Source organism: Oxyura jamaicensis, chromosome 19, assembly GCF_011077185.1.
Source record: "Oxyura jamaicensis isolate SHBP4307 breed ruddy duck chromosome 19, BPBGC_Ojam_1.0, whole genome shotgun sequence".
Lineage (NCBI taxonomy): Eukaryota > Metazoa > Chordata > Aves > Anseriformes > Anatidae > Oxyura > Oxyura jamaicensis.
The window spans coordinates 6383064-6406971 of NC_048911.1; the positions used below are offsets into that span (position 1 = coordinate 6383064).

The following is a 23908-nucleotide window of genomic DNA, read 5'->3' on the forward strand; positions in this document are numbered from 1 at the left end:
TGCTGTCCGGGCAGCAGAGCAGCCCAGGCTACACCTCGCACCTTCACAGGACTGCAATCCAACGAGGAGTCATAAAAAGAAGCTGGAGGCAAGTTAAAGCACGAAACGAGATGCATCCCTTGTAACCAGAGAGAGGAAGAGCTCTCCTCAGCCCTGGGGTGAGGAACACACTACCTGCGTGCCTTCCCGTAGTTGGCTGTGTCGTTTGCTTGCTCTCGGTATCGGCAGATGTCCCCTTGACAAATCATGCACCTCTGAGCACTGATCAGCGCGTACTTCACCTGCAAGGAAGAATTCAGGACGTTACGTGGGAGCCGCGCGTCCTGGCTCACCTTAAACCCCAGCGAACACACAGGGGCTGGAGGAGGAGGTCACTGCCAAGCTGAAGGTCTCACAGAAAGGCCGCAGAATTAAATGCTGAGGCTCCAGGGCTCCTGGTTCAGCATTTGTAAGGGCAACACAAGCCCCAGCCAGCTACTCCCTTACATCAACGTCCTAGCTCTCACCCAGAGGAGGTGCGTTTCGGAATCTGTGGCTCGTGCAGTCCATGACCAATCTGAGGAGGACCGACTGGCTAACACAAACACATCTCTGGGAATGGAGCTGGACTAAAATATCCTCTTCCAGCTGTCCCTCACACCTGCACTCACAGCTCAGGGCAATCGCTGCCGTGTGTCGGAGCGACAGCGCGACTGTTCGCTCCCCTTGAATTCCACGATCAGGAATAAAAGATGTTAAAGAGCTAAAGCCAAGCCAGGGCACCTTTGGACACTTCCTTCCCTGTATTAGTCCTGGTCACAGAGCTGATTTTAAAAAGAAAAGAAAGACAGAAAGAAACAAAAGAGTTCCTTCTTTGCAAAGGATGCCAAGAAATGTTAATGCCCTGGAGTTGGTTCGGCAAGTTCTCTGACAGCTGAGATTCCCTGCAAACACACTGCCAGCTGTTCAGAGCACAGCTGCCTACCTCTTGGCACGGGCAGCACACAGCTCAGCCCGCTGCGCGCGGCTAGCGGGGTGAGAAGTCCCCAGGAGGAAGCCAACCTACCATTTTCCGCAGGGGCTTACTGCGGATGGCCATCCCGTCCATGTAGTCCTCCAGCTTGAACTGGTACGACACCTGCAGCTTCTGGAGCAGGCCATCGAAAAACAAAGTGCCCTGCAAAACACGCGCGTACGTGGGTGCTACAGACCCTCCAGGCAAGGCACAATCACCGCAGCGGCCCTTACCGCGGGCGAGAGGGGTTCCTCTCCCTGAGGTTTGGGCTGTTTCTCTTCAGAAAGTAACGACGAGGCCAACCTCCCACCTCAGAGATTTTTAGGACTGGGAGAATCAAAATCAGGGCTGGCCTGACTTAGCGTTAGCCACAGCCCTGCTCCAAGCAGGAGGCCGGACGGAAGCCCTCCAGCAGTCCCTTCCCACCAATGTAATTCTGTAAAACACGTCCTCTTGGATCTGTCAGCCTGCCTTTATGGAGAGCAAAGTCCTGCCCAGCCCAACAGAGGAGCCCGTAAGCAAATTTGACAAAGGCAGCACAAACGCCTCCATGAGGGCTTCTGCTTATTTCCACATAAGGACGTTTATTCTGCTTTAGCTTAAACCGATTTCTAATTAAAACAGAGCCCATCAAAACGCGCCCGGTTTAAACTACAGCCAACACCCACCTGGACCCACAGCTGCTGTACTAAATCATCACCGACCCGAGCGTTCTCCCTGCATGGCCCAAGGCACACGGAGATACCAGCAGGGCCAGCACGGCCAGTTGTCCGGTTTTACCACCCCAACCACCACCCAATCCCACCCAAAGGTTCAGTGGGGTTTGGGGCTGCTCCTCTCTTACCTCGTCTAGAAGCTGGAGGAGTTTGATCCGAATTTCCTGGGCGTTTTCCCCCAGAGGGTCCTTGAGAAGCTGCCGGAATTTCTCGATCACCTGGTAGAAGGCGTTCTTCCACAGCAGCTGGTCCACGTTCTGTGCGTCTGAGAACTCGATGTCCATCAGGAGGCACCGCTCGTACAGCTGCAGCATCTCCACCCTAGGGTGAAACACAGTCAGGGGTGCACGCAGCCGCCCGGCCGAGCTGCAGGGAACACGTGCTGAGCCACCCGATGCTATTCGGCCAGCAAGAACGAGGCATCAGCGGTTCCCCCAGCTCAAAGCTGTGGCAATTGATGCTTCCACACGTTCTAGAGAGAGCCCGAAGCTGTTGCAGCCACCCTTCGGCTCCAGCAGAGCGGAGCTGAGAGGACCGGCTCCCTTTTGTGCCTGCACAAAGAGCGAGGACGCCCTGCGACAACTCCGCCACCGGGCAGAGCAGGACGCGCCTGCCTCCTGACACAACACGACCGGGCTCTCTGCTCCTTCTGAGCACGGCCCAGCTCCTGCGGGCCAGGAACAGCACGCCCAGAACCAACCGGCAGGAGACGTCTTGCCGTTCCGGTGACCCGTACCTCCCGTCCATCCAACCAAAACACGCAGTGGAAACACCGACCCCGTTCCCTCAAAAACGAGCACAGCAAGTACCTGAAGGAAACGAGCCTCCGAGTAACAGCAAGCACGTTCCCCTCGCTGGCTACCCACAGCCCAGCCCAGCCCCCGGAGCAGAATTCCCCTGAATTCAATAAAATAGTTACAGGCCAGAAGCAGCTCCACAATATCTGGGGGAAGCTCCCGGTGAAGCCAACCCAACCCTTCCCCAAACGCCCCCAGGGCCGGGGACCCCACCACCTCCCCGGGCAGCCCGTCCCAAGGCCTGACCGCTCTTTCCGACAAGAAATGTCTCCTCGTTTCCTACCTGAACCTCCCCTGGCCCACCTTGAGGCCGTTCCCTCTTGCCCTAAATACGCCCCAGGGATAAGAAGCCCCTGAAGCCAAGAGGCAAAGCAGCTCCGTGGGACATGGGCAGGAGAAGCACCGAAGCAGGTGGGGACGGGATACCTGTGCTCCCGGGCCAGGGCAGGAGCACTGGCCGCAGCAGCACCGCAGCCTGTCCTCACCCTCCAGGTACCCGCTCTGGGTGCCCCGAACGCTCCGGCGCTGTGCTGAGTGCGGACACAGCCCCCCCGAGGCCACAGATCACAGAGCAAGCCCTGAAACGAGCTTACCTGCTGGACGCGCTGCCAGCTGGCTCTGGAAATAAGTCCCAGAGAAGCCCCAGAGACACAGAGGTCACAGGCAAACAAGGAAGATGCCAAGTAGAACCTTGCTACGGCCACGTAAACCACCCTCCAGGGCACCAGTGTCACTTCCCTGTCGCTAGCTGGCCTCCCCCGGCCATCCCAACAGGAATACTGCGTGGCACGGGGCTGAATGTCGTCAAGGACAAAGCTGCCCCGCGCTTGGGAAGCGCTGCCACTGCTCCACGGCAATGCAGGCAGCACCGGGAGAGCGCTACCAGCCAACGTCGCTGCGCTGAAGCCCACGATGCAAATCAGCCGACAGCAGAGCAGAAGAACACCACGAGCACCAAAAGCGCTGGAACCAAGAGGGACCAGCTCCAGGAGAAGACCCTGAGAGCCGCAGGGGGTGCCTGCCCTGCTCCCGTTTCCCTGCAGTACACGCGCGGCATTCCACAAGCGCGAGAAGCCACAGCTTAGCTCCCAGCCTGGGCAAACCAGACCTTCACCCCCACTTTGCTCCCGACACCAAACAACGCTAGCACGTGACGACAGCCCCAGCACCCTCAGAAGCTAGCGAGCTACTGCCCCGGTCCCCCAGGCATCGAGATCTCCTTCTGCCAGGCCCTCCAGGAGCTCTGGGTAACTGCTGGGAGCAGAAAAGACCCTGCCGCTAACCTCAGCTGGGCCATCTTCTCCAGCCCCTCCGGGCTGATGCGGTCTCTGGACAGCAGATTGCTGAGCTGCTGCTCCTGGTTCCCAGCCTCGCGCAGGAGCTTGCTGAGCTCCTGCTGCTGCATGCTCCGCATCTGCTGCTCCATCTCGGGACTCAGAGGGGCCGGGGGGGAGCGGGCCGCACACGTACTGCCCCGCCTGGCCGGGGTACCCCGGGTAATAGGCTCCTGGGTACACCCCGTTGCTGGGACCCAGGGGATACTGCAGGGAGTAGCCGCCGTACGGGTACTGCGGGCCCTGCCCGGCGGCCCGGGGGTAGTAGTAGGGGTTGTCGGAGTTCTGGAACTTGTAGTAGGACGTCTGGGCCTGCCGGGCTTCCCCCCAGGAGGTGGGGCTCACTTCGTCGTCGGTGTCTAGGAAGTGGAGCTGAGCGCTCTGGCTCTTCAGGGCAGGTTTTTGGTCCGGGTTGTTGGGGTCCCACAGCCTGCGAGCGGTGCCGCCGCGGCCCCGGCTTCGCGAGGTTTTGGTCCCGGCGCCGGCGAGCAGCAGCCGGGGCCCGGGGTGGCCGGGTTCGGGGGAGCCCGCGGTGCTGGCAGAGAGGTCGGTGTTGGCAGGCAGGAACAGGATCCCGCGGCCCCTCCCCTGGGGCTCTCTGCTCTGGCTCCTCGCCTCCGAAGTCTCTGAGTCATTGCAGCCAGCAAACGCCTTCAGGGGCTTTTTTTTATCCGCGTCTGCCAGGCTGATGTCCCTGCTCGTGGTCCTGCTGTCAAACGTGACTCGGAAGGATCCCTTCACCTCCCGGCCGTTGCTGCTCCACTCGCTCTCGCTCCGAGAAGCTCGACCCTGCTCTGAACGCTTCTTCTTGTCTAAAAGCCTGCTGGGGACGTACGCTTCTGCCTCGTCGATTCTGTCCTCGTCCAAGGAGTCCGTGGAGGACGCGGAGAGCTGCTTCCTAGGACGTGCCCTTTCCCTGGCCCGCTCCTGCCGCCTCTCCACCCCGTCCACGAGCGGGGCCCCGTCCACGCTGTTGTTGCTGCCGGCTGAGCTGGTGCTGCAGGTGCGGTATCGGCCGCGCCGCTTGTCAGAGCGGGAGTAGCGCTTCGTGGAGCCCAGCTTCCCCTGCATCACCTCGTCGTTTGTTCTCCTCAGCCTGTCGCTTCGCTCCGTCCGTCTTCCTTTTTCTCCCCTCGAGGCTTTCCCTCCTTCCCCGGCCTGGCTTCCCTCTCTGTCCTCTTTGCCCGCCTTGGTTTTCCTGGTGTCTTTGCCGGTACCTTTCTCAGCCTCTTTGTCTCCCTCGACTCTCAGCTGCTCCATCTTGCAGGCGACCTCCTCTACAGCTGAGCGCAGGGCTGGTTCTTTGGCGGCCGAATGCAGGCGCTTCCCGGGCTGGTAGATCTGCTGGTCCGGCTTCTTGGCTCTCCTCACGGTCTTGGGACACCACTCGTCCGCAGCGAGCTGTTTGCACGAGCTCTCCTGGCTCTGACGCCCACCTTTAGCCTCCGTCTCCTCGGCCCCCTGCAAAGGGCCGTTCTGCCTGTGGCTGTCGCCTTTGCCCAAGTCCTCTGCGACCGGAGCCCCTCCTGAAGGTCCTTTCTCAGCAGCGCTCTCCTCCTTGCCCTCCTCAGCCCCGCTCCTCTCCCTCTCGGCGGCCTCGTGCTTTGGTGACACCAGCTTGCTGCTCCTCAGCCGGGAGAGGCCGGGCTTGTAAATCTCCAGGTCCGGGCGCCGGTTGTCTTTGCGGTGCCTCGGCTCCTTCACCTCTGTCATGTTTTCTGGGAAGAGATCGAGAGACGGGAGTTACTCCCACCGGGCACCAGAAGAAAATAATGACAAACACACGAATATTAAGCAAAAGCAGAGAGCCCGACGTGCTGCTGGCTGCTCCCAGAGACCGGACCTGCAATTCTCAGTCAGGCAATCAGGGAGCGAGGCCCGATGAAGCCGCCCAGCCCCACGCACAAAGCACAACCCGCAACGAGCTTCGCCCCGGAGAAGCGGCGTGCCGGGAGCGAGCCAGAGGCCGCCTCGGAACGCCAGACCAGAACTTGGAGCTTTTCAGGTTAAAACCTTTACGCCGAAGCTGCCTCCGGGGGCAGCTCCCTGCCCTCCGCCGGGCTGAGGCTCCCCGCTCACCCCCAGCTGCCCCTCTCCGGGCAGCCCCAGGGACAGGGACGGGGCCGGGCCTGCCCCGGGACAGCTCCCCCCCCCCCCCCCCCAACGGCCCCCCGCGTTCTCTCCCCACAGCGACGGGCGGCGAGGACGCGGCCCCGCTCCGTGCCCACCCCCGGCGCCTTCGGGGCATCGGAATCGCGGCTCCCCACCCCCCAACCCCCTTCCAACCCCCCCCCCAAGGCCCCGCCGCCCCCCTCACCCGTCCCCCCGGCGGCGGCGGCTCGGGCCTGTGCCGCCACCATGTCCCGCAGCTCGGCGGCCGAGACGCGGACGCGCTCCAGGCCCTCCGCCATCTTCCCTCGCTCCCGCCCCGCCGCGGGGACACGGCCGGGAGGGGGGGGGAGGGGGGGGGGGAAGGACGGCGGCCGAGGGGGGCCAACCCGCGCAGCACAGAACGCGGAACGGGAGGGGGGGGTGGCGGTGGCCTTAGGGGGGTGGTGGTGGCCCTGAGGCCTTGCAGGGTGACGGGTCTTGCTCCTGAAGCCGTCCAGGACCTCGCATAGGCTCAGGGCGGCTCCTTGGTGCTCACGGTGAGTTTTTCTTCCCCCCCCCCCCCCGGCAGGGATTCCTGCCCCCGTCGCGGGAGGTAGGCTCCCACCGGCACCCTCGTGCCACACAAGCCCAGGGAGCAGCAGTAAGGGGCACGGGCAACCAGGCTGGGGGCAGCTGCTGGGGGCAGCTCCCTGCTCCCACCTTCAGTCCTGAGCTGCCGGTGGAGGCCAGGAGGCAGGAGGAGGCGTGGATGCACCCCCTGGCACAGCACCGCTGCCCCGAAGGTGCCGGAGGAGGCGAGGGGAAGCACAGAGCTGGGCAGCTTGAGCTGCTCAAGGGGGCGGCTGAGCTGCCCCAGGAGCACTCACGGTTCCTTTCTGTAGGTAAAGGCAGCAGTGGTTCCCATCAGGGCACAGGAGTAACTGCGGAAAGAGCAGTTGCCATCAAGGTTGGCAACAGCACAGCTGGGAAGCGGTGCCTGCAGGGTCAGGGCTCCCCCGGCAGGCAGCTGCTCCTCCCGTTAAAAACGCAGAAATCCCACCCGGGGGAAATCTCCGGGGTGCCTGGGGTCAGCCCTGCAGCAGCAGCTGGCTCGCTCAGCCCCCTGGCAGCACAGTGACGGGGGACGGGCACACGCTAGTTGAAACCAAGCAGCTCCTGCTCTCTGCAGGCTCCAAGAGCAGATGAAGTGTTTGCTGCAGGTGACTGCTACCAGCCCTAGGGAAGAGAGGAACTCACCCCCACCCTACAAACTCCAGCCACCACCACCTGTGCAGCTAAATCCAGCACCGGAGAACACGCGTGGCCCGTCATCAGGGAGCTGGCTGATGATGTCCTGACCGTGTCGCAGGAAATCAAGATAAGCGCACCCTGGCTTCCCTCTCCCAGCCCACAGCTGCCTCCAGCCACGCTCTGCCCCTCCGTTCTCCCCCCTGCACTGTCCCAGGGCGGTACAAACCCTGCCCACAGCAGCAGCTGTGCGAACACCCCCAGCCTCCAGCCGTGAAGGGCTGGCAGAAGTTCTGCTCTCCCTTCCCAAAGCGCTGTGGAGGCAGACGCACACCCGGTGCCCTCCGCAGCCCCGGAGCGGCACGTAGGGGCTGCTGGAGGACAGCTGCTGCTCTCCCCACAGCGAGCCACGAGGCTGGTGTGGGAAAGGAAGAAGCTGCTGAGCCAACAGCAGGTGTGGGAGTCGTGGCTGCGCTCTCTGAATGATTCCAGGCAATCCCTCGGGGCGTGGAGAATGTTTGCATCGTGCTGTGAGGGGGGAAAGGTGGACCTGAGCTCCCCGGGCTGGCTCTCAGAGCTCCCTGGGGAAGGGAAATGAGAGCAGAGCGGTGGCTCCAGCAGCGAGAGCCCGACTCTGGATTTGTATGGTCGGGTTTATATGCTACTGAAAACAGATGGACGGCCCCAAAGGTCTGAAAGCTGCTCTGAAGGGATAAGGAAGCTGGTGTTGGTCTCTGCAGCCCTGAATCACTTCGTTACAAAGCAGAAGGTCACTGCGGGGGATTTGGAAGTGAAGCACTGCTTGTTCTCCCCCCCACCCAGCCCTCCAGCTCTCGAAAAGGCCTCGAGTGGGCTGCACTTTGCCACCACCCAGCTGCTACTTCACCTTTCTTCCCCTGTGTCATCAACAACTTCCAACCAACTTCTTCCATAAAGCGCGATCCCCTCAGCCACTGCCACGGCAGGGCGAGGAAAGCCAAGAGCCCCAGAGGGGGAAGGGGTTCACAAACAGCAGGGTGCTCGCAGCCTCCCAGTTGGCCTCCGCATCCAGCCCCCAGCACGACACAGGGGCTTGGACGTTTTTAAAAACAGTATTCATTAAAATAAATAGCTGTCGCTGGTACCTGAACACCAGCTGTGGAGACAGCTGCCCCCGCGCACGGGCTGAGGACAGCATCGGGGAGCTGAGGCACTGACCGCGCTGCCCGCAGGCTCATTCCATTTCCACCTCCTGCACGGGCAGCGCGCTCTCGCTCCTCACCCAGGGCACAGGCTCGGGGACGTAGGGATCGTAAGTCCATTTGGGGAAAACCCGCTTGTAGAGGTTCAGCAGCACGGTGTCCTGGGACTTCAGCTGGCCGTCGAAGTGGCACTTCATGTGCCCGTGGGTACCTGGGCAGACAGCAGGAGGCTGTTAGCTCGCTCTCCTGCCCGGCCAGGCCACGTCCTGCCCACAAGGAGAAACGCAGAACCCAACCTACCCAACGGCTCCTTGATGTGTCCCCGACGACCCCATTTTGTCCTCAGCTCCACTGGCTTAAACCACATCACGTCCTCTGGAGACCAAAGCGTGAAAGGAGGTAAGGAACGGGCTCTGCTGCCCAGCCACAGCCGCTCCCACGGGAGCAGGAGTTCTGCTTCCACGCCCCTTCTTCCCACCACGCAGAGATTTGCCATACCTCTGTTAAAGAACATGTATCGCACCACAGCCGTCTTGGTAAAGATCTTGAAAGGGTGGCCACTGAGCACCAGCCGCTTGATGATGATTCTGTCCGGGTCCACGGCCAGCAGGGAACCCGTGGCGATGAGGTCGTGCATTCCTGCAAGGCGGAGTCACGCACACGCTGCAGCAGCACCACCAGACGTTGTCTCCACCGCCTCCCCCACCACAATCCCCTTCCCCAAATCGCTCCAGGCCCAGAGCAAACCCCCAGCAGGAACAAAGTGCTTGTGATAACGAGGAGATGAGTTCATCTGCTCAAACGGCACGTCGGCCAAGTCCTTTTCAAGCCGTTTCTGAACACCTGCATTCAGAACAGGCCATGCGGAAAGCCTGCTGATATTTGTTTCCCAGCCACCACCTCCTCGGCGCGTCCCAACTCACCGTTACTTCTCTGTTTAAAAAGAAGCACTGAGGCAGGAGGGAAAGTGATGGGAGCATACACGGTCACCACCAGGGCAGCATCCGGGCGCAGGAAACGCTCCAGCTTGTGCTTATCCGCTAGGACAGAACAACAACCATCAGGTTCAGCCCGACGGCAGTCCTCAGAGCGCTGGGAAACCCCAGCGAGCTCTTCCCTGGCAGAAAAAACAGGTCACAGGCAGCGCTTCCCTGCTGGTGCAGGGTATCGGAATGAAAGGGATCCTCTTAGCTCCCAGCTCGCTGCGCGGAGCCTGCCACCACCTCGCCGGGAGCAGAAAACCACCTTGCCCGAGCCCCCCCACTACTTAGTGCCTCCCCGGGAAGCCTCAGCGCCTAGGTGTGAGTCTTCACAAGTTCCTTCAGCCAGGTTCAGACATGGTGGCTAAGACATCACGGGCTTCCTGCCCTAGGAACACCATTCCCACTCCCCGGCACAGCCCAGCGGTCCCTCACAAACCTGAGGTGTGCTGGGAGAACAGGGGGGATGCTCGGAAGCGCCTGAACCCGCAGTGGAAGATGAGCTCCTCCTTTGCTCTCACCGGCTCGCCGCTGGTTGGATGCCGCCGCACCAGGAAATTCAGCACAGACATCTGCGGGAGAGGCAGCACGGTGAGAGGCTGACAGCAGCGCTGCCAAGCGAAAAAGGGCAGAGCAGAAAGCAACAAAAATCGCAGCAGTGACAAATTCCCTTGACAAAGGGTTCCCAGAATCAGCGGGACCGTTCTTGGTCACCTTTTGTTCGTGAGGGAGCAGGGCGAAGAGGACTAGCGGCTTCCCCGCTCGGAAGCTCTCCATCGCTGAGACGGGGACGTTGCAGACGTGGACTGTAACATACCAGCCAACCTGCCGGGAGAGGATCAGTTGTGAGTACTTCCTTCAGTAGAAACGGTGTCTGGAGAACCACAGGGTTTGAGAGGGAAGCCAGGAGAAAATCATCAGCTGCACTTGTGGCGTCAGGCGAAGAGCCGCCTGGCTGAAGGATCCACGCAGCCACCTCCCTGCCAAACCTCTCCTACCAGGAGCAAGGGAACGTGGCAGGGGAAGAGATGGAAATGTGACGGGTCAGAGAGAGAAAAGGGAGGTACCAAAGCTCCTTCAGCCTCCTCTTTCTCTATCTGCCTGAAGAGGTGCTTCCTGGTCCGGAAGAAGTCCTGGAACTGGAAAATCCTCGCGTAGTCCCGCGGGAGGTTTTCTTTGGGGTCCCAAGGAGAAGTCCTGAAGCTCTTGAGCCCTCTGTACTTCTGGAACCTGAAGGACAGGCAACAGGAAAGACAAACTGAACCACAAATCCACGGGGAACTGCACTTTCAGGAATGGCAAAGGGAGCAAAGCAAACGTTAGTTGTTTTCACAGAAAAGATCTTAGAGCAGGGAGAGGTAGCGCAGCAGCCAGGTCGTGAAACCACCCACAGAAGGCGATCACATCGCTGCAGGAGACAAGGAATCTCTGAGCTCCTTGTGCACTGAGGGCTTGCTGAAAAGAGAAGCCAAGAGGCTTCACCAACCCAAGCAACTGCTGAGATGCACACTGCAACCTGCCCTCACGTTAGGGCTCTGCCATCCTCCCAGCTCAGGACAGGTTCTCTCTGCCTCAGGGAGCTGCACGCTGCCCCACCTGGAAGCCTCAGAGCCTAAAGGTTCATCTTCACAAGTTCCTTCAGCCAGGTTCAGACACCGTGGCTAAGACATCACAGGCTTCCTGCCCCGCCTCCCCACCACGGCCGGGCCCCTTGCAGCCCCTCTCCCAGCACGGCACGCGGTTCTCACCGGACCCTGGCAGGCACATCACGCGGCGTGTCCACCTCGTCGGGGAACATCTCATCCATTCTCTCCTGTTTGAATTTCTCCAGCATCTGCTCGTCTTCCTCCACCTTCTCATCGTACTGGTCGTCCCGCACGCACTCGGACACGGTCATGGTCTCACACTCCTCCTCCGCGAGCTCCTCTTCCTCCGCACTGCTCTCCCCCTCCTGCCACAGGACAGCACGGAGCCCGTGAGCACACGCGCTCTGGTGGTGTCTGTCCAGCCCCCAGCCCCTGGGTATTTGCAGTGTGAACCATGGCTACAACACGGCCCCTCATTTTGGTAGCAAACAGGCCAAAGAAGGAACAGGATGCACATGCGAGGTTTGACGATGGTAAGCCAGGCAAATCCTGGCTCTCTCTTGGAGAAAGCTGCCAAGGACGGGACTGCACCAGGATTTCCTACAGCATCCAGATCAGCTGCAGCATCAGCTCGCAGAAGTACCTGGGAAACTGCCTCTTCCATCATATCATCATCATCGATGTCATCGTCCACGTCGCCGTCTTCATCACTGCCCTCTTTGTCATCCCTGATCCACGCAGCCTGGTACTTGGATGTGCCCTTGGGGACCTTCACCACCCTCCTGTTTGCCTTCTGAGAAGCTGTGGGGTTCCCAGCAGCGGTTAGCACAGGAAGAATTCCCCTCTGCCTCAGCAGCACTGACATCAGGACAGCCAGGACCACCTCCCAGGTCACCACTTCCCCGCGCAGGATTTGTCAGAGCCCAGGCACGGCAGGTAAGGCCCTGGTTTCTCCGCAGCCGCCCTCAGCCATCCCAGCGACAGAAGGGCTCTAACAACCCCGTTAACGGGGACGGGGGAGAAGCACGGAAATTCTGCTGCTGCTCACCCTCTGCTTCCTGCAGCTCTTCTTCAGTTGGCCACGTCTGCTCCCCTTCCATGGGGTCAGGAACCACTTCTGACTGCAAAGACTCCTGCCTGCTCGCGTCTGCCTTCATCAGGAGCTTTACATCTTCCTCCATCTCATCTGTACCATTCACAGAGTCCTCCTGAAGGGCAAAAGCAGAGTCCCCAGCTGTGAAGAGGCGCAACTGAAGCCAGCCATCAGCCTGAAGTGAAGGCCTAACTCCTCCCACAACCCTCCCTGCCAAAAAATATCCCTGCCCTGACGAGTTAGCAGCAGAACCTCCCTCCGTTACGTTGGAACCTCCCAGGAGTTCCACGCTGTGTGCAGGGAAGCCTTGGCTCGCTGGCAGAACTGCGCCTACCGTCTCTCTCCACCCACCTCTGTCTCCCCCACCCCTGACCCCACACCCCGAACTGCCTTTTCTGGAGGAAAGTTCCAAACCGCCGCGTTTTAAGGGGCCCAGCAAAGCCCCGAGCTCCCACCTGCACGTCCATGTCCTGCGTCTTCTTCTGTCCCTTCACCGCTCGGGGGTTCAAAGAGAGGGGGTCGGGGGGCGCGTCCACCTGGCTCATCTGGAAGTCTCCGTGCCCCACGATGTGCACCAGGCCGTTCACGTCCAGGGGCTGTCCCCGGACAAAGCCGGACACCTTCAAGGTCCCGACGTGGTCGCTCTCAGGACTGGGCACGAATTCGGCAGCGTAGGCCAGGAGGTGAGCCCGCCTGTCCCGAAAAGGGAGGTGCCGCTGCTTCTGGGCGGCGAGGTGCCTCAGCAGCAGCGAGGATTCCTGCTCTGTGTTCAGGGAGAAGAGCTTGGCCTCTGGAAACCGCTTCTCGATGACTTTGGAAAGTTTCTTCTTGGCGTCTATCCGCTTCTTCGGTGGCAAGTCAGTGCCCCCTGGCACAGCAAGAGCTACGGCACAGAGCGGAGGTCGCCGTTAGATCTTTACACCCCTTTCACCGGGCGTTAACGAAGTGTTGGATATCTGCAACCCAAATAACCGAACAAGAGACGGACGCTACAAGCCGCAGAGGCGGCTTCACCCATTCAAGAGAAAATAACAGGATGTAAAAAACCAGGATATAAAAAAACAGGATTTAAAACCTATCTTCGGATATAAAAAATTAAGATTTTTTCCAAGAGACCCCGGAGATAAGCACTCAGGAACTGAACTCAGCAGGAAAGCATCTGCATCCTTTTGCTCTGCATGGCTGATAACCCGGCAGGTACCTGACCTGTACACAGAAACAGGGAAGCTGAAGACCTGTGGTCACCTACTGACACACGGAGTTTTGGTTTATTACACTAAGTCCCCACCGAGCACCCCCTTGGAGCTGTAGCCCGCGAGAAGCCCCTGACGTTTCTCACTCACCGTAGCTGGGGAGCCCCTGCGCGAAGAGGCAGGACAGGCAGTACTCCCCTGAGCTGTCCCAGCCATCCGCAGGATCCAAGATGAACAGGAGCGAGTCGGCGACTTTTGCTAGGTCTAAGACGGCGTGCAGATCCCCTGAGCACAAAACACCTCCGTTAGTGGGGCTGCCAGGGGTACGGAGCCAAAACTTCCCAGACCAACAGTGTTTCCTCACCTGTCTGTGCTGTCACAAACCGCCAGCGCTGCTTGAGCTGGGGGTAGAGGAGCGCGAAGCCCCCAGCCTTCCCCTCGTCCACGCGGAGAGCAGCCGAGTCCTGGCTCCGCAGCAAGCGGAGGGCGTCGTGTGCTGCAGCCCTGCCGTGCAGCGGCACCACAACCACGAGGTGCGGGGGCCCATCCCTGCTGCCCAAACTCCGCTTCTCCGCCAGCACCTGCGGGCAGAGCTCCAGAGCGTAAGCCCCAGCCCCAGGGAGCCTTGCTCGGCCCTGTAATGCTTCACTCGCCCCATTCTTCTCCCAGCCTGGCCCCCATTCTGCCCGACAGACCCCAAGCGGCAGTAAAATCACTGAATTATTAAGGTTGGAAAAGCTCTCCAGGATCACCTGGTCCAGCCACCCCCCTACCACCAGTCACCCACTGAACCACGTCCCCAAGCACCACGTCCAACCTTCCCTTAACCACCCCCAGGGATAATCCACGTCCCTAAGCACCAGTCCACATTCCCCACCCAGTCCTTGAACGCCCCCAGGGACGGTGACTCCATCACATCCCCGGGCAGCCCGTCCCAGTCCCTGACTGCTCCTTCTGACAAGAAATGCCTCCCAGTTTCCAACCCAAACCTCCCAGGGAACAACCTGAGGCCCTTCCCTCTGGCATCACCAGTTACCTGGGAGCTTTTACAGCACGAGATTCCCCTAACCCTGCACAACCCCATTTGAATGCACAAGGTTAGGGGAATTCTCCACTGCACGACCACGGCTCTGGCCCTCACCCCTTCCCCCCCCAGCCCCTCACCGCCTCCTTGCGCTGCCGGCGGAGCTGCAGGGCCTGGTGCCTCCGGTCCACCCTGCCCAGCTCGCGGCGCTGCCGGCGGCTCTGGGCCTTCACGGGGACTCTGCCTACGGGGGGGGGGAGAGAAAAAGCGGTCAGGAAGCGGCAGAGGCGGCCCGGGGCCCTCCCGGGGCCCTTCCGGGGCCCTCCCGCCTCACCCGCGGCCCTCCGCCGCGCGGCCCCGCGGTGCTTGCCGCCCTTGTGCGCCTTGTTCTGCTGCTTCAGCGGCCCGGCCCGGTGCGCGCCCGCCATGCTGCCGCCACGCCGCCGCCGCCGCCGCTTCCGGCCGCTCCGTCACGCGTCACTTCCGGCGGCGGCGGTCGTGACGTCAGAGGGAGGAAGGAGGCGGCCCAAAATGGCGGCGCCGAGGGAGGGCGGCAGCGGGGGGGCGGCTCCTCCCGACCCTCTCCCGGCCCTCCCCAGCGAAATAAATGAGAGGCAGGAGGCGGCCGCTCCTTCAGCAGTTTATTGGTGGAGGTGTCCGCACAGAGCCCCGTGCCCCGGTGGTTTTTTTTCCCCTTTTTTGACAGCGATTCCTGACAAGCAGTTCTCAGTACCAAACTTCTGACCATCGATCCCCGACGATCAATTCCTAACGATCAATTCCTAACGATCAATCCTCCCCACACCCAGCCGCAAAGCTGTGCTCCCAGCCCCGAGGCCCCAGCAGCATGGGGACCACCACGTGTTCCTCAGGGCTCCAGCCGTTTCCCTGCCGTGCCCCCAAAATGCCCCCCAAATGCCCCCAAAATGCCCCCAAAATGCCCCCGCTGCTGCTCCGTAGCGGCAGCCTCAGGAAGAAGCAGGAGAGCAATAGGGTTAAACACAACGACGCTGCCACGGCCAGGAGGGCTGAAGTCGGGCGCCCAAGGCAGAGGCAGGGCGGCCGTAACGCTGCTCTCGCCTCACCGACTGCCCAGAAGGGAGAAAGGGGCTCCCGCGGGGCCCTCGCCCGCCCCAGCACGGCGGTGCCATCCCTCCTCCTCCTCCAACGGGCACAGCAGTGGCAGCGTGAGGCTGTCGGACAGGGCTGTTCTGTACAGATCCTTTTCTAAGAACCTTTTAACTCAAAGCAATGTCCTACCTGACAGGAAAGAAGTCCCAGAGCTGAAGAGACGCGTGAAAAGCGAGCACAGTTTAAGCAGTAATCATTCATCCTCCTTATACAGGTGCCTGCTGGCTGCAGGGAAGCACGCGGTCTCTCCTCGTCCTTGCCGGAGGCTGGCTGCCCACCGTGGCACTGCCTCCAGAGCCGAACGCAAGGAGGGCAGGACTGGAGGTAACCAGGACACTTCTGCATCGGGGAAAAACTGTCCCAGGAGCGATTTCTCTCTTGCCATTTAAGCAAGGCCAAGGAAAGGAGCAGTTTGGAACTCCTTCTGCCTAGGCTTCCCATCGCAGAGCCACCTAAAAGCCTCTGCCCCCTGCGGAGACAGCCAGCAGCAGCCGTGGAGGCTGACAGCTCCCCATCTCCGCAGCCCTTGGAGCTGCCGATTTGCACCGTGGACCGGGCCCTCCGCGTGCAGAAGCCAAATTCCCACAAATCCACGCCTGTGAGCTTACGGGCACTGCCCTGCGCCTGTGCAGCGGGGGCTACCTCAGGTTAGAACAAGCTATTCCCCTCAAAGCACAAGCTCCCAAGAAAACAGAGCCGCATTTCGTATTCCTAGAGCTCGGCAAGCCCTGGTGGGGCAGGGGGCGGGGAGCGCGGCTTACGGGCTGCTCTGCCGCACGCCGGGTAGATCCCAGGAAGCGGCTGCACCGCAGGAAGGCTGCGCCTCACGAGGGAAGCCGAGCCGTTCACGGCCCTGCTCCCTAACAACATCCTCACCGCTGCTTTCTGTTTGGGCCGACTCCGCTTTACACACGGGCGAGGAGGGAGCGACGAGCCATGGGAAAGCTGGAGGCAAAGGCCGGGCCTCGGTTTAGAAAGGAAGACTGGTTGCAACTGGAAGGGCCAGTTTATTAGAGAAACCTCACACCGCAGGGAATTCACAACACAGTGGAGAGGGTCCGGGCCCGCTGAGGGGAAATCTTCTGCAGCAGCACGGGTCTACGTCCCGCAGCTCCAAGCCCGGCAGGTGCCCCGAGGGGAAGGGTTAACGGTAACACAGCTTACGGTTACAAGCAGCCTGAGAGCCAGTGCTAAAGTTCCAACAAAAAAAAAAGCCTCCCCGTTAGACAACGGTTAAAACGAAAAGGGTTTAAAATGTTTAAAAGCTCCGTGTTCCTGGCTGCAGCACGACGGGGAGGCAAAGGTCTACAACACACGCAGTTCTCCGGGGGTGTCGGCACTCGAGCTGCTCTACCAGTGAAGGCCGGACGGGGGGGGTCTTCTCGTCTTTGTTGCTTTCCAGAGAAAAGGGCGGGATTCGGACGTCAAAGTGGGAGCCATCAGGCCTCTCAAATCGAAAAGTACCCCTGCAAAACAACGGCAGAGATCACGCTGAGGCCAGGGAAAACGCAGCCAGTCATCAGCAGCTAGGAGGTAAGAAACGAGCTCATCCGTATCCTGCAGAGGGACTCTGGGGCTGCACTTGCAAGGTCGGTTCAGCAGCGGGTACATCTCTGCCAAGATGACTCATTTATTGGAAGACTCCCGGGCAGTTTACATCACATCCCTACTACACTTCTCCTGAATAAAGATGTCGGGATCGGATTCTCCGGGAGGTAAGCGCACTCCAAGCATCTGCAGCAGTGTTTACCTCACACCCATCCCACGGGAGACAGAACCAAGGGAGCTATTTTCACAGCCTGGTTACAAATAACTTCAGACGCGTATTTCTTGGCAGGAGCTCCACTAGTCGCCTGTGCTAACACGAAATCTCATCGCAGATGCGATCTGCAACAGCTTCTGCTTTGCATTTCAGAAAAGGGCCCTGAAGAACTGAATCTGGCTGTCCCTGAACGTACGAGGGATTTGCCACGGCCCGGGAAGCAGCCCCACTGCCCTGAAACGCAGACCCCCGTGCTGCAGAGCACGGGCAAGAGGGCTGCGGAGAGTGACAGGTCTCACGTCACAGAAAGCACACAACAGGACTTGAAGCTGAGCGGCTTCTGAACTTGAGAACCTTCATCTCCTTCCCTTCAGGGTACACGCAGAGAGAGGGGGCAAAAAGTCAAAACACCGCATCTATTTCTGTTCCCCAGGACATACATCCAGGGGATTCGAAATGCGTCAAACGCGGGCGTATCTGGGAGACAGAAAGCTGCTCTCACGTTTTTCCCAACTCAGAGGCAGTTCCAAGGCAGCCTAACATCTGAAACAGCTTTACTGAAAGCCACAGAGACCTGTCGCACAGCGGGCAAGAGGTGGCTGCGCATTTCTTCTTCGCAGAGACAACACTGAACGTGCTAACCCAGTTGAAATGTGAAACGAGGAAATTGCTTGAACCCCACAGCACAGCAGGAAAACAAACACCTCCGGCTGAGCACTTCTCTAACCCCACACACTAATTCTGTGTGGACACAGAACTGCACGGCTCCACTCCGGGACGGAATCAAAGCCCGGCAAAAGGGCAGTCCTCTGCAGAGGGGAGGAATCCCCGCGCACACCTCTGCTGCCTCGGGAAAGGCCAGCACGAAGCTCGTCCCTTGCAGCAAAGACTGAAAGGGGTAGAAACTGACAGCAGCTGAAGATGGAGAATTGCTTCATGGCTTTTCAGTCCCATCCAGCACAGAGCAGGGGAGGAGGAGGAGGAGGAGTTAACCTGGAGCCTCTCTCGGTGCAGAGAATCAAGGCATCTTACCACTAGCTGGGATTACTACTGCCAAGAAGCTGCTCGCACAAAGCCCCCTTTTAATTACCAGATGCGTCCCATCCAGTCCGTTTCCACCCACCTTTAAGCCACGACTCCAGACTGCAAAGTCTGCACCGCAGCTCAGCGCTGTGGGGTCCTACCTCTAAACCGCTACCGCAGTAACGAGTGCTTCTTACCACATGTGACCGCTGGATGCCTGCAGGGAGACGTGACTGCTGTACTGAAACGCTGGCTGTTCTTTGGATAAAACTGGCTCCTGAGAAGACAAGAAGAGACCGCTCCACATCAGCCACGCCTCTTAAGATTCTTCCGCAGATGGGCATCGACAGGAAATTTACAGAGTGGGAAGAGAGAATCACAGCCTTCACCCCGGCGTTTGGCACCAGCTCCTCGTTTCTGCTTAGCATCTAAGCATCGCTGCCAACTACACGGCAAACACCTCGCCCGGTGAGCGGCACCACAATCACAAATTATTCCACCTTCCCCTTTATCACCATTTAGGAGCATTCTGTAATGCTCACCGTGAAGTTTCAGCTCACACACACTAACACCAGATGAAAAGCTGATGTGATTTTTTTCTCACTGCCTGTTTTCTGTTCCATGTTTCTTTTGCCCGCTAAGAAATCTATTGGCAAACCAATCCAAGCGAGAGGACTCCAGCAAAAAGCTGCACGTCCCAAAAGAAGCTGCACAGTACCTACCCTTCCCACAACGCCACGGCCTCGGACTGTTTCTAAGGTGCCTGACAAGCTAAATATCCTCCAGTGCCGTTCTCGGAGCTGTACCACTTCGCTGTCAAGGTTCTCCAAGCGAATACAGTAGCGCCACTGGACGGAAGAAAAAGAGTTATTAACAACGAGAATCAGTTGCAAACAGTTGATAACCCATGGCCGATACTGGGAAACAGTTGCCAGGCAAGGGCGACTCTCCCTCAGAGCTTATCACACCGCAACGATGCCACAGCAAATAATCTCCTTCCCTTTAGCTGCTTCGCAAAACAAAAGGCACTTACCCAGTAGACATGGGAATTCTGGGCTTCCTGTCAAGAGAAACAAAAGACTTTAGCAGCTGCCCTTCAACGCTCAGCGCCAAAACCTCTTCAGCTGTCAGCACAGCGCAAGCACGGCGGCTCTCGCTCCGCGCCAGGTTGACGCAGGCAACTCACATGAGCACAGAGACAGCTGCTCTCCCAAGCGGCCCAGCAGTTACCGCCTGGCACCGGCTCTGCTCTAGACATGGAATCGTGAGGTGGGAGGTTTGCAGGGATCTCATGACTAGGGAGGGTTGATCTCCATGTTAATTACGCACTTTCTACAGAGCTACAAGCACCCGTTTCCTTGCTTTCAGGCACCCGTTTTTCCGACGAGGTTAGGACAAACATCAGTTGGGCTCCACGGCAGCTGCAGTGCCACACCAGAGCCTTCACCCGTCACAGCGCAGGCTCACAGCAGCTGCACCCCTCGGGGCTCAGAACTCAAACTGCTGCTGTAATTCCCAGCCCTCCCGCTCAGAAGCCTATCGGAGCCTTATTATTTTGGGCCGACCACACGAAGATGCCACGCTCTCAAGTGCGTGTGGTTATCAGCTAAATCCAGAGTCTTTAGCCAAACGTTTTTACCCGCATCAGAGCCGGGGAACGGGTCAACACCCACAGACCTCACGGCCGGGCAGGGGAATGGGCCTGCTCTCTGGGCAGCCGGCCTTGGTGCCACCTTACGCACACGCCCGGCTGCAACTGAGGCAGGACAGGAGCAGTTTAAAAGTCTTCCTAAATATCTTGCTAACAGTACTCTGCAGAGAAGCCCACGGGATTCCCCATCCTACAAATAACAAGAGAAAGCCCGTCTGCAGGAGCTGTTCTCCAAACCACGATGACAAATATTTTCACCTTCATACCTCTGCCGGACGTAACGACAACGAAGTGACAGCTGGGATTAAAAAGGACTTCCTCCAGTAAGCAGAAGGTACCTTCAGCGACTAAACTGCCCACGTTAACCAGCTCACAGGACTAAGGCAGCGAGATGCAACACACACCTACCCTCATGCCCATATAGAAAGGGATGACCGTGACTCGGATGTTCTCTGTGGTTTCTCGGTGCACATCGGAGAGCTCCAGCCAGGGGTGGTTCTTTTCCTGCCACGCACACAGCGTATCCCTTGCTACAAAAGGTGGGACTGTGGGGAGGGAAAGAGGGGAGCTCACAAGCATGTTGTAGCTGGGGTGCCCCCGCATCCCCAAGCAGCTGCTTTCACAGCTACAATTACTTAAAGGAGGCTTTACTGTAACAAAACCCAAACCAGACCACGATTTTCACACTGTATCCGAGACAACGGCCTCAGGATGGTTGTCACAGAACACCCCAAGCACCCGGCTGGCGCCGTGTGTTTACCTCCGAGGAGGAATTACCTTTTGTTTGGTCGTACATGAGAAACCTCTCGAAGAGCTCATGCTGGATGGGCACTTGATCGGTGGAGCTGTAGGGAAGGATATCTTCATGGCTTACGTAGTCTAAACCTGGAAAAGAAACCCCAAAAGCAGTTGAACTTCCAGCAACGTCAAAAGCAGCTCAGAAGGCCCTGACAGAGAAACAGGTCACGCTACTGAGAAGATGATAAAAGGACTAAAAGCACGGACGGGTCCTACTACAGGAATGCCCTGAGTGCACTGCTGCTTCACTGGTAGGAGTAAACCGTTCAAGACTGTTTTGAGCTCCCATCACGACAACCCACGTCTCCACAGAGGTTCGAGGCACACCGTACCCACCTGGTATGGCATAGAGGGCTCTGCTGTCATCGTGATTTGCCAGGAACGTCACTGCTTCTGTCTGTGATCTCTGAGACTGAAAACAAGAGAGGCTTGAGTCTTTCAGAACAGGCTGTCGCATGTCAGTTTCCACTTCTGCTTCAGTTTACTCTTCTTTGTACAGGCCTAACATTTGGTTTACAATTCACCTCAGAACATTTCCACTTTTCAGTTCCTCTGGACTAATTCTTCTCTCAGACAAGTGGAAAACGTTGTCAGTGCTGCAACCCGCATCTGTAATTACTTACATGCAGCAGGAAAGGAATGCCAACAGGGTGAGGAAGTGAGGTTGGAAAGGGTAAACATTATCCAGAAAACAGTCACATGACATTCCAGGATATTTTTCTCAGGGAAATTACGACTTGAAAAACACATTTGTCCTACAACAGTCCCAGGACAAAGACCCAAGCTAGCCAGCACAACCACTTAGATCCACGGCCAGCGATAGACAAGCATTTGCATCAGGAGATAGCCGAGTTTCAAAACCAAGATGCCATTCGTTACTTACTATATGTGGACAATCCCGGGCATCTATTAGCACCTGGTAGTAAGTATGCGTCTTGCCCTTGACCTCTTTGGAACCATGGCCTGCCGCGTTCTCACTCCTGAACAGAAAAGCAGAGCACTGAGCACGAGCACAGCCACGAACCGCTGCTTCAGCTGGGACTTGGAACGGGAGGGAGCTCACTTTAAGCCTTTAACAGGACCAAGCACATTCACAAAGAACAACTCCTGAAAGTGCATTTCACAGGCCGTAATCCTTCAGCTGCATCCAAATTAAACTCACCCATACAACGCTAGATGAGCTGAGATGACAACCAGTGGTGTTTCTCCCAAGCACATCTCTTTTCAGACAACTCAGAAGTTCTTTCTGCTCAGCCCGGAGTCCTGCCCGGGGCAGGTATTTCTACTGCCCTCATTCTCTGTCTGCTCACTTCTCGTCCCCTTCCAAGCCCAGACTCACACTCACTAGCACGCCTCCAAAACAAGCCAGGGGAAAACAAATTGAAGAGAGCAGAGAAGTGAAGAGCGACTCAACCAACAGAAGGATGAACTTGGCCAAGGGGGTTGGAACTGGACGGTGGGGGGGGGAAGGCAGCTGGCAAATCCAACTCACTGGCAACCAACGAAGGAAGCAGCCCGTAATTTTAACGCAGGAGCAAGTTAAACTACACAATGCAAAATTAGGTTTTGCTTTATTAAAAAAAAAACAGGATTTTTCCCCCTCCCTCTCACGCACACACTCTTCCTTCATGCTTCTGTCCAGTCTCCAACAGAAAATGAAGGCAGTGTCCCTGAGCACCTCTCCTCCAGTTCATCTTCACACCAAACAGAACCGCCCCGCAGGAAACTTGCTAGGAAAGGTAAACGTAGCAGCATAATAGCAAATAACCGTGAAAGAATCCTTACTTTTCTGTAACTGGAGAAGCAACATCTCGATCGTAGAGCCTGGCTTGCCAGGGAAACAGAACTATTCCTCGATAGCCAAACACGCTGTGAAGAAAGAGCTGAAAGGAAGAAATAATTGCATTTGAATACACAGCTGGCTTCAGACAGCTTAGATACAGCAGGAAACATGAGCCCCAAAGCCCCTTTTCTGAAAACATCTACGGAAAATAAAAATCTCTTAACTGATCTACGAAGCAGAAACAAAGAGGGAACATAAACAGCTCGGGACACACAAATTCACGTCACCTCGATCCCATAAAACTGAACGGCTAGCCAGTAATGAAGTACTGGAACATCCCAAGTGCAGGAAGGCGAGCGGGACAGAAGGGACTGCTCAGGGCCACACAGAGCTGCGAGTCGCACACGCAGCAATGACAAGCTTAGCTGTTGTGTCTCAGATCCAGCAATTGGTTCTTTTGCTGCTAAGTGGAGAAAATGCTTAGATAAAACCTGCCGAGCAAATATCCCTGCACTAACAGCTGGGTCGTGTTACAGATCCTTATCAACTTGCTATTGTCAGATGGCCACAAACTGCAGACACAGCAGAGACGAGGCACGCTGATCTGTGAGATCTCTGGCCTTCTACCACTACGCTGCAGGTCCCGCAGCTGCCCGAGGGCTGTGGAGGGAGCCTGGAGGGTCAGCTCCGCTCCCCAGGAGCACTCACCTGGCCCGTCTCGTATTTGCCATGCTGCTTCGGTGCCTCGAACACCCCCACTGTCTCCAGCACTTTGCCCTCGGGACGATTCCTAGGAGCAGAGAGGCGGCTTGTCCCCAGCACTGTGCCCCCAAGACCCTCCTAGATCCCCCCTTTCTCACCTTCACCCCCCAGACACTGCCAGAACCCCCCCCTTTCTCACCTTACCCCTGCTCCAAGCCTCCTCTCTCCCGCCTTGCTCCCACCCAGTCCCCCTAAAACCCCTCCTTTCCCACCTCACCCCCACCCAACCCACCCCCAGATCTCCCCATATCGCTTCTCTCTCACCTCGCCTCCCCCCAGACCCCCTAAAACCCCTCCTTTCCCACCTCACCCCTCCAAGACCCCCACCTCACCTCCCCAGCCCCCCTCAGCCACCCCCAAAGCACCCCCCATCTACTCCAGGCCCACCTCCCACATTGACCCAGCACCCCAAAACCCCGTCAGCATCCCCCCAAGCCCCCTCAGCACCCCTCAAACGCCCTCACAGCCCCCCAGCACCCCCTAACCCCCCTCACAACCCCCCCAATCTCCCTCAGCACCCCCAAAACCCCTCACAGCCCCCTCAGCTCTCCCTCACCCTCCTCAGCAACCCCAAAACCCCCTCACACCCCCCTCAGCGCCCTCCAAACCCCTCAGCACCCTCGAAGCCCCCTCAGCACTTCCGAAACCCCCCCCAGCACCACCCGAAGCCCCCTCACCCTCGAAGCCCCCTCAGCACCCTCGAAGCCCCCTCAGCACCCCCGAAACCCCCCCAACACCCCCCCAAACCCCCTCAGCACCCC

General features: G+C 58.5%; 3 protein-coding genes, 2 non-coding genes and 1 pseudogene across 5 annotated transcripts in view; 1 reads left to right on the plus strand and 5 right to left on the minus strand.

The window, feature by feature from the left end:
• Window positions 1-6252, minus strand: part of SMG6 (SMG6 nonsense mediated mRNA decay factor) — a 104912-nt gene extending 98660 nt beyond the window's left edge. The window contains 6 exon segments of the mRNA XM_035342863.1: window positions 175-281; window positions 1046-1156; window positions 1839-2031; window positions 3791-3957; window positions 3959-5559; window positions 6159-6252. Of these exon segments, the coding sequence (XP_035198754.1) occupies window positions 175-281; window positions 1046-1156; window positions 1839-2031; window positions 3791-3957; window positions 3959-5559; window positions 6159-6252 (2273 nt within the window).
• Window positions 6253-6701: 449 nt separating this feature from the next.
• Window positions 6702-7876, plus strand: LOC118176441 (annotated as a pseudogene).
• Window positions 7877-8257: 381 nt separating this feature from the next.
• TSR1 (TSR1 ribosome maturation factor) lies at window positions 8258-14748 on the minus strand. Its single transcript, XM_035342868.1, has 15 exons — window positions 14572-14748; window positions 14378-14481; window positions 13578-13794; window positions 13364-13498; window positions 12476-12903; window positions 11976-12135; window positions 11571-11728; window positions 11090-11292; window positions 10409-10571; window positions 10056-10166; window positions 9781-9913; window positions 9285-9401; window positions 8860-9000; window positions 8662-8736; window positions 8258-8572 (listed from the first exon to the last, which is right to left on the minus strand). The coding sequence occupies exons 1-15, from the start codon at window positions 14663-14665 to the stop codon at window positions 8394-8396; spliced, it is 2418 nt and encodes an 805-aa protein (XP_035198759.1). The 5' UTR covers window positions 14666-14748; the 3' UTR covers window positions 8258-8393.
• LOC118176475 lies at window positions 9637-9728 on the minus strand. The gene has a single exon (XR_004755424.1). It is a non-coding gene; the product is annotated as a small nucleolar RNA SNORD91 family (small nucleolar RNA).
• On the minus strand, window positions 10934-11025 carry LOC118176476. Its single transcript, XR_004755425.1, has one exon. It is a non-coding gene; the product is annotated as a small nucleolar RNA SNORD91 family (small nucleolar RNA).
• A 1607-nt stretch (window positions 14749-16355) lies between the features above and the next one.
• On the minus strand, window positions 16356-23543 carry POLDIP2 (DNA polymerase delta interacting protein 2). The gene is given in 12 exon segments (XM_035343432.1): window positions 16356-16742; window positions 16744-16834; window positions 18351-18430; window positions 18876-19001; window positions 19187-19213; window positions 20213-20349; window positions 20582-20689; window positions 20939-21014; window positions 21486-21582; window positions 22388-22485; window positions 23094-23225; window positions 23535-23543. Coding segments are annotated over 12 exon segments (1005 nt in total). The 3' UTR covers window positions 16356-16718.
• Window positions 23544-23908: the final 365 nt, after the last annotated feature.